At 39.3% G+C, this 15552-nt stretch overlaps 1 protein-coding gene across 1 annotated transcript; it reads left to right on the top strand.

Moving 5' to 3' along the window:
- The first annotated feature begins 4004 nt into the window (after window positions 1-4004).
- il1rl1 (interleukin 1 receptor-like 1) lies at window positions 4005-14910 on the top strand. Its single transcript, XM_030786604.1, has 9 exons — window positions 4005-4297; window positions 4526-4685; window positions 5285-5456; window positions 9288-9356; window positions 12296-12410; window positions 12752-12885; window positions 13077-13211; window positions 13426-13587; window positions 14507-14910. Exons 1-9 carry the CDS (start codon window positions 4005-4007, stop codon window positions 14908-14910), a joined length of 1644 nt encoding a protein of 547 aa, XP_030642464.1.
- Window positions 14911-15552: the final 642 nt, after the last annotated feature.

The following is a 15552-nucleotide window of genomic DNA, read 5'->3' on the forward strand; positions in this document are numbered from 1 at the left end:
CCTGTGCTAGTCTCTTATGTACTTATGACTGCTTTTTATTTATTTATTTGTTTGTTTGTTTATTTATTTATTTATTTGTTTGTTCAATCATTTATTTATTTATTTCATTCACCGCTGCGCCATAGAAAGTAAAACAATAGCAAAACCAAACCGTAGCTCAGCTGGGCTACAGCTCCACTAATGACCCTGGCAGGATTTACAGTCAGTTTGCTGTGATTCTCTCTCTCTGTCTATAACTAATAGCATTACTGAAGGGAAAAAGGCTAAAAGAACAAGACCTGGCCTCCGAGATGGATCTTACACTCCTCTGTGTCACACAAAACATCAATTGATATCAATTCATTTTCTTTTCAAACTTGATCACTGAAACTTGAGTCCTGAATAAAAAAAAAACTTTTATTTTTGCATTTATTTCAGATATAAAAGCTTGTGTGTAAGGCTGTATATGTTTTAAAAATGGATTTTTTTGGGGGGAGGGGGTGGTGTTGAGCTTTATGTGAAGACGTGTCTGTGTGTGTGTACGTTAAAACTATTAGAACCATAAGTTGAATAAACTTCATAAGGAAAGGTAGTGGGGTATTTTTAAAAATTTAAGGGAATAAGAGTCTTTTTGTTGTTATAATTATGTTTACATTTATGTCTGTTAATGCATACAAGTAACAGAAATTGTGTGGATGCCTCTATCTGCAAACCTATGCATGTCAGTTTTCATCTTTTTCATCCTCTCATCTCACACACACACACACACACACACACACACACACACACACACACACACATTACACACACACACACACACACACACACACACACACACAGAGTCTGTCTAATATACGTTTCTGGTACATGCGTTTTTACTGTCACAAGTGGCTTTATTAATATTTTTGTGAAGGGTAAAGTCGTGTCAATAAAGTTTTACTGAATTGAGTCAGAGTGCAGAGGGAGAGAAAGGGAGCGAGAGAGAGAGAGAGAGAGAGAGAGAGAGAGAGGGGAAACTTCAGTGCTTAAAGATTGCCTGTATGGTTCACAAGGTGAGCCAAACTCTGACTCTCACACGTAATCTGTCTTTTGTTACATCATCTTTTGACTTTTGTCTAGAAAATTACTCATGTAAAGCATGTTCAGCTTCTCAAAGTTTGGGGGTGGGGGGGCAGGGGCGTGTGGTAAGAGCCCTTGAGATCTGAAAGACAGATAATGTACTCGTGAACACTTGTTTGAGTCACTGGTAGGTGCACTATGAATGAACTGTTACGTCACTTTGAATCAAACTACGTGATTGGCAATTTTGTAAGTAAGCTGTAAATAAACTTTTAACTTGAGCAAAACATAGTGTAATTTCTTCATCATTTGGTGATAGTTTGGTTCCTCAGAATTTAATGACCTTTAATGACACTTAAATTATGTAGTATCCTGTTTTTAGCAGAAAGTCTGAGATACAGAGATAGCGAGAGGAAGAGAAAGAGAGAGAGAGACAGAGATCGAGAGGGAGAGAAAGAGAGAGAGAATGTGCACTTGATATCCTTCTTTCCTGGTGACCGCTGCTTTCCAAGCAGGGACAACAACTGCAGAGTTCTTGGAATGGCGTTCATAAAACTGAACACAGGAAATAGACAATGGACCAGAAATCATGGTGTGTGTGGTTGTGAGCACTTACCCTTTAGATGGGTTAACAGGAAGATGATCAGACCAAGTGGTGGAGTCTGTGCAAGTCTGATAGGTGTAAGAGAGACAGAGAGAGAGAGACAGACACAGAGAGAGAGCTTGAGAGACTGACTGACAGACAGACAGACAGACAGACAGGGGAGTCAATGCTTTGCCGTATGGTTCGCAGGGTAAGTCAAACTCCAAATCTCACACTTAAACCGTCATGTTGCGTTATCTTTTTGGCTTTTGACTAGAAAATGATTCAACATAAAGAATATCAAGCTTCTCAATTTTTTCTGACTTTTTTTTTTTTTACTGAGATCTGAGAGGCAGATAATCAGCTCGCGAGCATTTGAAGCAAAGGTGCTCAAACTGCACAAACTCCTTTATCGCTTCTTTGAACCAAACTGAGTGATGGACCTTTGTCTAGGGAGAAGTTTGCTCTCGACAGACGTTTGATTTGAACGAAACATAAGGTGTTACTATTTGCAATCTTGTCCTCAAAATTACATTTTTTTTTCTTTTGTGTGTACAGATAAATGATGCATTATGACTTTTCATTTGGAACCTATGGCTTATTCATAACACATTATCTAATAAGATAGCAATGCTTAAAAGGAGTTTTCAGCTATATGCAGACATACATACATACATGCCTTACAGAGCTTTGAAGTCTGTGACTTTGTTAAGAGCACATGAGTGGGGAATTCACCTGAACGTAGAAGTTGTTGTAGAGAACTGTGTCTCGTTTTTTCATCATAAAGCGATAGTTTGATTCCTCTGAAATTAGCCGCTGATTTGACTTATTCTCTCATTTAAGGGACTTACCGATTACATTTTTGAACGTCTACTGCTAATGTCACGTCTCTAGGGCTTCAGGACCTGGAGTTGGTGCCCTGGGCGTCGCAGTTTGGGCTGCCCAGTTCTTCATCTAGAGAAAAGTAAATTAAGCTGCCTTGGTAAAAAAAAAAAAAAATCGGATCAGTGGGGTTTTGGCAGTGTTATGATCTTACGGTGATCTGAAGCTGAGACAGAGAAGGCGAATTCTGATAAACGTAATGATGTAATATCCTGTTTTCAGCAGAAAGTTTGAGAAACAGACAGAGATGGAGAGTGAGATGGACAGGGACTGAGTGGATGGAGTGAGCGAGAGAGAGAGAGAGATGATTTTGCCCTGACTTTCTTTCCTGGTAGTAACAGTTCCTTTCCAAGTGCGTGCACACACACACACACACACACACAACCATACACAGATACACACGCATACACACGCACGCATACACGCGCACGCATACACACACATCCACATGTACACACACACACACACACACAGTTAAGTCACGGAAAGGGCAACAACAGAGAGTTCTTGGAATGGTGCTGAAATACTTAACAGATAAAACAGATACTGATTCAAAAGTCATGGTGTGTGTGCTTGCGAGCATTTGGTCCTAAAGACAGTTTAACACCTCGTGTTGAAAAAAAAAAGAAAAAAAGATCACAATCAGAGACTACACTCTTCGTTTTCCTTTTATGTATGGGTGCACAGTTCCTTTAGATTGTATGGGTTTTTTTTTTTTCGCACTCAGTGTGGGTGTCTCTTAAGTAGTATCTGTTTCAGTCTAAGTTTAAGTATTGAGTGTTTATGTCAATAAAATAGCGGGTTCAGATGCACAAACCGGCAGATGTATTAAAGAAATCCACATAGATGTTTGGATTTATCATCTTCTTCTCATATTCTTGGGACAAAATACTTTCTCATTTCCTTCTCCGCAGATGATATGGGTTGGCCTTGCCTTCATGTTGAGTGGTTTTGTAGCCATTTCAGCAAACACCAACAAGTCGGGTGAGTTGGACGTATGCTACTCGTATGAATTAAAGTCTATATCCATACACACACACACACACACACACATTTTTAACTTTCAGTGCAGCAAAGACACACTCTCTACATATTCTATAGTTATATTAATACTACAGACAAATTAGACCTATTCAAATTGAATCCCTAAATTTAAAGACAGGTTATTTTGTGACAGTGCCAAAGTATAGGCAGACTTTTGGTTTCATTCGAATCAAACACAATTTGTTTAGCCGATTAGAGCATGTACGGCAGAGTGAGGAGTGCTGGATAAGTACCGGAGCCTGGAGCAATAAAAGACTGACAGGTTGAGAAGCAAAGGGCTGTTTCATCACTGACTTGGTGTAATCCACTTTAGGTCTAATCAGCATATAAAAACAATTCTATTAACACAACTATTCACAAAACGCCTGGCACTTTTTAAGTGTCAAATAAAGTATGGTATGAGATTTTGAGACTCAACACAACATTGTGCATTCACAAAGCAATAAAGAGCTGAATAATGAGCCAACCGAACTCTTGGCTGTGTCTTTCTCCAGTGGATTGTGAACTGTGGGAGGACAGTCCACGAGAAATCAGAGTGAAAGAGGGAGAGGCTTTGGAATGGCCCTGTCCAAATCTCGATTGCAGTGACAACGCCCACGAATCCGAGATATTCTGGTACAAAAGGGGGCGGGATGGACAGGACATGGAGGAAATTGGAAAGAATGAGAGTGATCGAATTCATTATCACGGAGCCAGGCTATACTTCCTTCCAATTGACCTGAATGACACAGGACGTTACTACACTCTCTGGTAAATCAGTTAATTACTAATAGCATGAAAAAGCATTGTCTTTGTTTAACCCCATCCCCCATGCTCTCATCAGTTCTGTCTCAACACATAGACATAGCCATACATTTGCACATGCATATATTCATACCCACCAAGCTCCTCTCTCTCTCGCTCTCTCACACGCGCACACACACATTCACACACACAAAGTACCATTTTCTTAACGATGTCTGTAACTGATCATTTCAGGTTTTATAACGGGAATGAATGTGCCAAATTTGAGACAGATCTGGAGGTCTACATGGAGTTTCATGACGACTTATTATACAGATTAGTTGCATCACAAGCCTCAAAACCAGCCATCGTATGTCCCTTTAATGAGAAAAATGGATCTCTCACATGGTACAAGGTATGCAGAGAGAGGACGTAGTACAAAATCCATCGCTGACCCAAGCTGATGGGTGTGGTATTTAGACATAAACTGCATTTAGTAATTTGCTCCTACCTACATTACTAAACTTCCGTTTGCATTTGTATTTTACTTTCAGTCATCTTTCGGTCACACTCATATGTGTGTGAGAGCGATGAAATCAAAACTGTGCATTTATTTTGTTGGTGTAGACACTGTAATTTCAGACAGGATGAAAGAAATGAGCTAGGATAACGTAATATGCGGGCTCCTCGCTCACCTCATTCAGACAAAAGGCTGCGAATGAGGAGGGGGCCGCGCACAGTCAGGGTTATTATTAAAGGGAAACACTTGAGGTGTTCTTACTTTCCATTTTCAGTTAATGCGTACATATGCAATTTAGCCTTTTGGTTGTTAGCTAAAGCAGCGGTTCGTTTTTAATGTTTGGTTCGAATGTTTTTTGTTCAGTTCAGGAGTGGTGATCATGAACGTTTACGACATATACTGTATGTATCGATCATGTAAAATGAACTCTTAGCAGTGTGTATAGCACTCTGTGCAATAGTAAAGTTACTCAACTGTCTGATCTTCTCCTGTAGGATTTTCATCTGATTCCGGGGGAGACCGAAGACATTCTCCGAATTCCCAACGCATCCAAGCAAGACGAAGGGATCTACACCTGCATGCTGACGTGGGAACACGGAGGGAGGATTTACAACTCCTCCAGATCCCGCAGACTCCGGATAATGGGTCCGAGAGCAAGTCACGCACGTACAGATTGCACTTACTTAGCTAGGCGTGAATCAGCACATTCTTTTGCACCGCACTCCTTTGCGGCTTTGGAAAACTGGCGCACACCTTGGCGCAAATACAGAACATTGAAAATAACCATTCGAACGTGCTCCATAGAAAGTTACTCAGTAATAATTGCCAGTTTTTGTGGAACAATTTTAAACTCTCTCTCTCTCTCTTCAGTTATTACGTGTCTTGTCTTCTCATCAAGAATTGGTCACTTAACAAAAAATCGATGCGGCTAATACGGCATGCTCGGCTGTTTTACTGGTACGCAAAATGCATTTCCCCCGCTGCGTCTCTGTGTTTCCACTGCGTCCCATGACGTCTCGAGTTCGAAGCTCATCTACCAGCTGGGCCGCGTGTCACAAAGAACACAATTGGTCGTGTTTTTTGAAAGATCAGGTGCTCAGGGTATTCCCCTCGCCATCGCACTTAAACTGCTCTTAGCTTCAACGGGGTGCCCGCACACTTACAGATGAAGTAGCGCGTGCACTTCTGCACTGCCTACATGGATGGACAGCGTGGTAAAGTTGGTTTTAGATTGGGATATTCGCTGGATATTCGGTTTTAAGCTTTCCTAAATTCGGACATGACAAAGCACTCCAGGTTAATTACATGTTCGAGGGCATGGACTGTACACTATAATGTGGTGTGTGAGAAGCAAATAACAATTTTTGTTGTCACTATCGATTTTTATCCAAAAACAGCTTCACGACACTTTCATTATACCTCCAGTCGCTACGTCTGTGTAAGGGACCGTCTACAAATTACACATTTCATGGATGTTCGCCTTCTGACATAACAGTAGGTTTTAAAATATTCACTACAAATGAGAATTTCTTGAAAAGTCAAATTACATGGAACTCAGAGGGATTCTTTTCCTTCCAGAAAAATATTCACAAAATCAACTAAATGACCAATACACCTTTTCTCATTCTGATTGCTTACAGTGCGTAACATACTACAAGTGAAAATTTGAGGAAGGTCAACTTATATGGAGGCAGGAGTCATTTATTCTTGAAAAATATTCACTAAAAATCAACTACAATACTTTTTCTCATTCTGATTGCTGTAGTAGTTTCCAATTACAGTGTCTTGCTTACTACAGTTGAGGTTTTTGAGAAAGGTCAACATACATGGAAGCAGGAGTCATTTATTTCTGAAAAATATTCGCTAAAAATCAACGACATGACCTTTTCTCATTCTGATTGCTGTTGTACTTCACAATAACAGTGTCTTGCTTACTACAGGTGAGATTTTCAAGAAAGGTCAATGTATATGAAAGCAGAGGTCATTTATTTCTGAAAAATATTCACTAAAAATCAACGACATGACTTTTTCTCATTCTGATTGCTGTAGTAGCTCCCAGTTACAGTGCAAAACTTACTACAAGTGAAATTTTTATGAAATGTCAACTTATCAGGAAGCAGGGGTCAATTATTTCAGAAAAATATTCACTAAAATTCAACTTAATGACCTTTTCTCATTATGATTGCTGTAACATTTCCCAACTACAGTGTGTAACTTCCTACAAGTCCATTTTTTGTGACATGTCAACTTATATGGAATCAGGGGTCGATTATTTATGAAAAATATTCACTAAAAATCAACCAATAGACATTTTCTCATCCTGATTGCTGTAGTAATTCCCAACTATAGTGCGTAACTTACTACAAGTGAAAATTTTGTGAAATGTCATCTTATATGGAAGGAGGGGTCAATTATGTCTGAAAAATATTCAGTAACAAGAAGACATGACTTTTTCTCATTCTGATGGCTGTAGTACTTCACAATGAGAGTGTGTAAGTTACCATGGATGAGGTTTTTGAGAAAGGTTCATGCTCTAACTAGCGACTACTACAGCCTTTGGAATTCAGTAATGTCATTTACTTTTTTGAATGTGTTTAAAAGAAATAATTCACTACTGGTCCACTGATTGAACCGAACTACTGCTGTTTTCCTGTCTAGGCCACCTGTGAAACAGGAGAGCTTTGCCATATTCGTGAAAATAGACAGTCACTTCTTGAGCCTATGCTTGAGGTGGCTGCCAGTGCAGGTTGCAGGCTGAAAAAAAAACTCAAGTCCTTGACTTCATCTCCCTGTTCAGCTCCCATTTCACAAAATTTCCACATGCAGTAAGCAAGACACTCTAAAGTGGATCTGCTACAGCAATCAGAATGAGAAAAGGACATGTCGTTGATTTTTAGTGAATAATTTTCAGAAATAATTGACTCCTGTTTCCATGTAAATTGACATTTCACAAAAACTTCAATTGTAGTAAGTTACACAATGTAATTGTGAAGTACTTCAGCAATCACAATGAGAAAAAGTCGTTTAGTTGATTTTTAGTGAATATTTTTCAGAAATAATTGACCCCTGTTTCAAAATAAGTTGATCTCTCTCAAAAACCTCACCTGTAGTAGGCAAGACACTGTAATTGGAAACTACTACAGCAATCAAAATGAGAAAAAGTCTTTTAGCTGATTTTTAGTGAATATTTTTCAAAAATAAATGACCCCTGCTTTCATATACATTGACCTTTCTGAAAAATCCCACCTGTAGTAAGCAAGACACTGTTATTGTGAAGTACTACAGCAATCAGAATGAGAAAAAGTCATGTCGTTGATTTTTAGTGGATATTTTTCAGATATAAATGACCCCTGCTTTCATATACATTGACCTTTCTCGAAAATCTCACCTGTAGTAAGCAAGACACTGTTATTGTGAAGTACTACAGCAATCAGAATGAGAAAAGGTCATGTCATTGATTTTTAGTGAATATTTTTCAGAAATAAATGACTCCTGCTTCCATGCATGTTGACCTTTCTGAAAAATCTCACCTGTAGTAAGCAAGACACTGTTATTGTGAAGTACTACAGCAATCAGAATGAGAAAAAGTCATGTCGTTGATTTTTAGTGAATATTTTTCAGAAATAAATGACTCCTGCTTCCATGCATGTTGACCTTTCTGAAAAATCTCACCTGTAGTAAGCAAGACACTGTTATTGTGAAGTACTACAGCAATCAGAATGAGAAAAAGTCATGTCGTTGATTTTTAGTGAATATTTTTCAGAAGTAAATCCTCTTTAGTTACTAGTAATTTCACTTTTTAGACAAATTCTCACCTGTAGTAAGTGATACACTCTAATGTAGAACGAGAAAAGGTCATTTTATGTATTTTTAGTGTTTATTTCTCTAAGAAACCTCCTGAAACAGAGAATTTCTTCTAAATATGCGTTGTGGGAAGTCAGTTACTTCATTTTGGAATCACTAGAATGTTGAAGAGGTGTACAGTTGATTTTATTAATTTTCAGTGAATATTCTTTTAATACCAACGAGCATGTGAAAAGGCAAACATCCATAAAATGTGTAATTTGCAGACGGTCCCTTACAAGGCCGCCGAATATCAAGCGAATATGCGAATATAAAACCAACTTTACCACGCTTGGATGGACGGGTTTTAAGTCACCGTAATGATAGCACTTAAACCGATACATTTTTACCCCTTCCTTTTCCTTAAAGTGAATCTGCTGTTTTATCATTTGTTTCAAATGGCTCCCAGCGCTGAAATTTCCTCTAGTGAAATTGCGGTAGATTATAGACCAGTTTGCGTCCCTTTCCCTATTCGTTGCAAATGGGCCAATGAGATACTAAGTGGAATGTGAGTTCGTTTAATTCAGAGTGAATTTATAGATGGCGTAATTAAATGCTTGGCGGTGTAAGAGCGACCTGAACTCTGGAAAGTATGCTGTAGGCGTGTATAATCTTGTTTAAAGTGTTCCGTGTGTTTTACTGTTTTTTTCACAGAGCCATCTAACAGACTTCCTCCGCGAATTCAGTATCCAGTTAACGGATCAACGGATGTGGCAGAACTGGGTAAGAAACGTCTTAAATTGCGTGCAACACAATTCGTAGCTATGTGAAGGGACAATGTTTAAAGGTGTTTGTGGCTTAACTGGTGGTATAACATTGACTGTGTTTGTTAATAGGGACATATATTTGCCGTTGTCTATTTTTTTTAATATTCGAAGAGTTAAAGAGAATGGTGCTTTTCACTCCTAGTTCATTTTCTTCATGGAAAACGCCAACGGATCAGTGATTTTCAGTTGCGTTTGAGCTTTGTGATTGAAATTTCAGTTTACTCATTTTGTTACCCAAATAGCCCACTGCATGAAACACATTAATCAATTCCACATCTAAAATAAACGTTCCATCTGCCCTCACCTCCATGGATTCAAAACAGCCATGAGTAATTAACGATATTTCAGAAAATGTGTATTACAGCTTTTCACAATGGCTAACAAGCGTTTACCTGTACTGAAGATCTCTAGGCTACTTTTTCTAAACTCTTAACAAAACAACACATCTACATCACACAGTTAGCCAAATAGTTAATTATCTGCTCAAAGCCACATTTTGTTCATTAAATACTAACTCTACAATTCAAAAGGCAAAAAAACCTTTCTCTACATACATCTGACCCTATCAAAACACGGCAAACCCGACTCAACATCTAATCGTTCTTTCAAAACACTAGCACACGTTTTCTAGCCAAGAGGGACATAAAGTCAATCATAGCACAATGACATTCAAAATACTAACAGCTGATGCCATTACAAAAACTGCATTACTTCTTATAGGGCGACCATATTTTGGTTTTCAAAAAAGAGGGCTGAGGCATTCCCCTCCGAATTAACGGGGAAATTCAAGTGCATGCCACTTTTGGTTCCTGTCGTTCTCATGTCAGGTTAATGCTTGACAATGCAATCTGAAACTGCATCTGTACTTAACTCAACTGCCACAATACACAGCTGGCTAGTCTTTAATAAGACAACTGCTAGCATAACAACAGTGGCAAGATGACCTTGTTTCTTTCCATTTAAGTTTGGGTGGCGTTACGGCTTTTTTATGGTCTCTTGGCTGTTGTTGCGGTGTCAACGGTAATGAATGAGATGCAGGTTAACCAATGTGTATGGCATGATAGTGTACATGACCGCCCATTGGTGGCGCGCGAGGAACTAAACAAAAAGGTCAAAGCAATGCAAATCTATACACACTGAATGGCGACTGTGGAAAAGACAAAAGACTTTTCAGGTCCGAAAAAGTGGATATGTCCGGGAAAAAGAGGATGTATCCCTAGTGGAAATTCCAGTTGAAAATCCAGTAGCTAGTCTATTGGGATCAACTGGTCTCAAATGGTCTGTACTGGTTTCAATTGGTTCCAACTGGGTTTTCAGATTCTAACGGTTTGCCAAGTTAAGAATACCAGTTGAAACCATTTGAGACCAGTTGGTCACCCTACTTTTCAACTGTCAGTTCTACAGGTACCTGCATACAATAGACAATATGAAATCCATTGTTTTTTATAATTCAGTTGCCTTTTACTGTAAACCACTCTGCATTTTTTGGTTAATTGTCAAATGTGTGCATTTTTGGCAACATAGTATCTAAAAGTGAATGAGTCATCTTTACTTTATAGAATGTAAAAAAAGAATGTAAAAAAATAGTAAGTGACAGAACTGCTACAGTAAAAACTTCATTAGCAACATGAAATTGCCGCCAGTGATCAACAAAATATCCAACACACGTGGCCTTTGGTTCCAAATGTGTAAAAACCAAATACTCAAACACAGTAAAACAAAAAAAAGTCACAGCTACTCCTCTCCCTGGACCTCTTCCTCTCCCACATTCAACTACTCCTCTCCCTTGTCCAGACATTATTATCATTATTTTCTGCTTATTATTTATTATTTTCTCTCTCTGCTCTTCATTGTTGTTCTGCATCCACATTGAAGAGAATCAATCCCAAAAGTCCTCTTTTTACTGTGTATGTACATGTAATTGAAAGAATTTCAACACCTGGCTATGCACATATTTGACATTCAACCAAAAATGTAGAGCAGTTTACAGTAAAAGGAAACTGAATTATTAAAAACAATGGATTTCATATTGTCTGTTGTATACAGGTACCTGTAGAACCGAAACATGAAAATTAATGCAGTTTTTGTAATGGCATCAGCTGTTAGTATTTTGAATGTCATTGTGCTATGATTGACTATATGTTCCTCTTGGCTAGAAAACACGTGCTAGTGTTTTGAAAGAACGATTAGATGTTGAGTCGGGAAGTTTTTTTTTTTGCATTTTGAATTGTAGAGTTAGTATTTAATGAACACAATGTGGCTTTGAGCAGAAAATGGACTATTTGGCTCATTGAGTGATGTAGATGTGTTGCTGTGTTAAGAGTTTAGAAAAAGTATCTTAAATACGGGTAAATGCTCGTTAGCGATTGGAAAACAAATTGTAATGGTATGGTCCACAACAGACGAATGTTGTGCTAATTGTGTTTAGAGTTTTGAAAATGTGACTACAGATTGGACAAAAGGATATTAGAGATTGTAATGGTCTCTGTTGGAGCCCCTTTGAAAGCGTCTAATTGGAATGGCTTCCAGTGCCAAAGGCATTGACAAGAGTCATTGAGTAGACAACAGGACGACATGGGAGAGATGACCATGAGAGACAGCTGCCAGTGGTTAACAGGATTAAAGTGACAAAATTCTGTCTGTGAGCTGTGACAGGAAGAGAAATGAACGATTAAAAGATTAAAGTGAAAAGTCAATAACCGACAGGGTTAACTCACAGTGTAACAGAATGATCTAAGACATAATGAATGATTTAATGTGAGAGAGTTTTTTTTTTTTTTAAAGGATCTTTGTAGCATTTTATTCAGTATTCATGTTGTAAGTACAAGCAATTTGACATTTAACGTTCAGTTTTATCAAAATTTGCTGTCTCTCCCACACCCCTCCATTCCACAGGCTCTGGAAAGACCCTGACGTGTCTGGCTTTCTTTGGCATCAACGTGAGGGAGCGGCACAGTGTGACCTGGGAATTTAAGCCTCATCGCTCAAAAAGATACAGCATCATCAACAGGTGAAACTACTGAGTCAAATGGGCTGGAGGGTGCTCCATCTAGTGATGACCATTAAGTCATTAAAAATTTTTCCCTTTAAAGGAATGATGAATAGAACATTATTATTAAGTTAAGTTGTTATACTATTAGGTTTGGTCACCGTGGCAACATGTGTAGGGTAAACTGTGTTTGCCTCGACCTGGAATATGCGTTAATCCAAAAGACCAAATAGGGTTTAGTTAATCAGATTTGGTTGTTCACGAGGTTTTTTTTTACTTTGGAATGTCCTTCAGTGGTATTAAGCTGTGGGGATGCTATAGGGAAAACGGAGAATGATTGTGTGTTTTGTGTATTATTCCAGGGAAGAGAACGGGTTGTTTAAATCCATTCTGACCATACATAATGTATCAGAGACAGACTTCAAAACAGTGTTTCAGTGCATTGCTAGAGATGACAGCTCATGGGTGTTTGTGTCAGTTACTCTTAAGGCCAAAGGTGAGCACACACACACACGCGTGCACACACACACTCACACACACACTCACACACATGCACAGCTGTTTTGAATACTATGATAAATAATTTAAGATGAACTCTGAATCCGTACGTTAATTAGGTATGGATATATTTCTTATGTTTTCTGATGGGATTTTCAGTGAAGAATTTTCTCATCTTTCACTTTTCAGAGTCAGTGCTTCCCACAGTGTGGGCATGCGTGATTGGACTGCTGGTCTTCCTGCTCACTCTCTTGTTGGTGAAATGTTTTGCAGTAGATCTGGCTTTGTTTTTCAGACGCTTTATGGTGCCAAAGACTAGAGATGGTAAGGAGAGTGGATGCAGAGTTACACTCTATAAACAAACAATGAAAATGCCCGTAGAAATGAAGTGAAACAAAATATACTGTCAGTAAATATTTTTAGAACTATACACCGTGTACATGTAAAAAAAAAAACAAAAAAACAAGAAACAAAAAACAGAATGGGGATGCATTTTCAAAGCTTTATATCTTACATAACTTGTAAATGTCATTTTCAGATGGAAAGGTTTATGATGCGTATGTGATATATAAGAGCCATAACTCAGAGAAAACGGAAAAGTCAGTCGCCCACTTCATCAGTGACATTCTGCCCACTGTAATGGAGGACAAATGTGGTTTCAAACTCTACATCCATGGCAGAGATGACCTACCTGGGCAGGGTACGTGAAAAAGCCCAAGGCCTCAGTGGAGCTCCTTATACCACATCTATACAGGGATATATCCCCCCCCCCCACCATTTGTTTTTTAAATTCATGCAGTCCCCGAGTTACGAACGTCCGACTTAAGGACAACTCGCACTTACAAACGGGCTGCCATAAAGCCTATTATATTAAAAAAATTGGAGGTAAATACGATGGTTCGTAATAACGAACGCGCGTACCGCTTTGTGATGCACGTGAAAACATTGCGCGGTTTCAGTGGTTCGTTGGCTCGAGGTAGGAGAACGCCGTCCATCATTTTAAGTCGGATCACGTTGCCGTTCACACTGTGTATGTACCCGTTCGACTTAAAGACAGACTTGGGGAATGGATCTCGTTAGTAACCCGGGGACTGCTTGTATCTGTAATTCTTCACTCCCAAACCTATAGGCCGAAATAGTATCCTCAAAAAAGCTATTTCCCAGCTATATCGTATTGCCTTGACCTCTAACCTGTCTCTACATTAACGTGTAAAAATTTAAGCCCGTGGCTGTGAGGACCGTATGTGCTTCTCACATTAAAATGGGTCATCTGAAGGTCATTTCATTGAGTTCAGCCCCTAAGCTCTGGTCAGTTACAGTTCAGTTTAGCCTGTGCTAAGTGCTTGCAGTTACACCTTGGAGGACAAGGATGTAATTGCAGTCAGTGATGTCATGTTGCTGAAACGTTTGAAATGCTTTATATGACTTGTTTAAGAGTAACACTTTAATCTTTCCATGACATTTAAATTCAAAATACTGAATAGGAAGAAATGAGAATTCAGGAAAATGCTGAATTGGGAAAGATGAGAATTCAGGATAAATGTACATGAAACTCCTAATTTGAAAATGTTTTGATTGACTTTCTTGTGTTTCACGTAATTTCTCTGGGACGTCACCAGATCGCATGGAGCTGGTGGAGAAGTGCATACAGCTGAGCAGGAGGCTCATCGTCATCCTCACCCCAAGGTCAGATGAAGGTGAAAAGGTCACGATCCCTGAGTGCTACGACTGGCAGGTTGGACTGCATCAGGCTTTGGTGCAGGGGGAGATGAACGTGATTCTCATCCAAGTGGGGGACGTGGATGACTTCACACACCTCCCCCTCAGCCTGCAGCACCTCCTCCAAAAGAGCGCCCCACTGAGATGGAAGGAGAGGAGTCACGGGGCAGCATCGCCAAACTCCCGATTCTGGAAGCGTGTGCGGTACATGATGCCCGTTCCTCCGTGCCAGTCAAGGGCCCAGACTTTGAAAATGCTTAAGGTCAAGCACCATGGCCCTCAGGAGGTCAAAGAGTCAGTTTAAAGCTGTGAAAAATACATAACACTGTGTTTCTGAAATTATCTTACCCCCTTTCCGGTCCAGTACTGTCTTCAGTACTGTCTTGTGTAGTCTTATTATTTTTTCTCCAGAACATCTCGATTCAGAATATGAAGGGCATACTCAAACCAGACATGACATCAGAATGTTGCAAGTTGTGGTATTTTTCAAAACATTCAGCCTGGATGCAGATTGGGTTTTTGCGTAAGCCTGCTTTGCAACACGTTTATTTTTCCTCTGGTGAGACAGTCTGTTACTGCTACACACCTCAAGAATCTTTTGTCTTTTTCTCTGGGAGCGTTCCAACAAAATGAGGCTTCATGGTTCAGTCTTTTCTTTTCACGAGTTGAATATTTGCATTCATATAGAATAATGTCTCGTTGGTTTTGCCTAGAGAGGCCATATTGTGGAAACATTTTGACGAGGCAGGGTGCTGCAGACGCACATGAAACAGGACATTTCATAAGTCCCACAGTTAAGGGTCTGCTCCATGTTATTTAAACAGGTCAGTTCAGTCTAATGTAGAGCCGTCTGCGGACAGCCCATTCTGGAAGCTATAACTTTGTGATCATTCATTTTGCATGCTTCATGGTCCGTTAAGAACCACGTATATGACTGCGCATAGAC

This window comes from Chanos chanos, chromosome 10, assembly GCF_902362185.1.
Source record: "Chanos chanos chromosome 10, fChaCha1.1, whole genome shotgun sequence".
In the NCBI taxonomy this organism is placed as follows: Eukaryota; Metazoa; Chordata; class Actinopteri; order Gonorynchiformes; family Chanidae; genus Chanos; species Chanos chanos.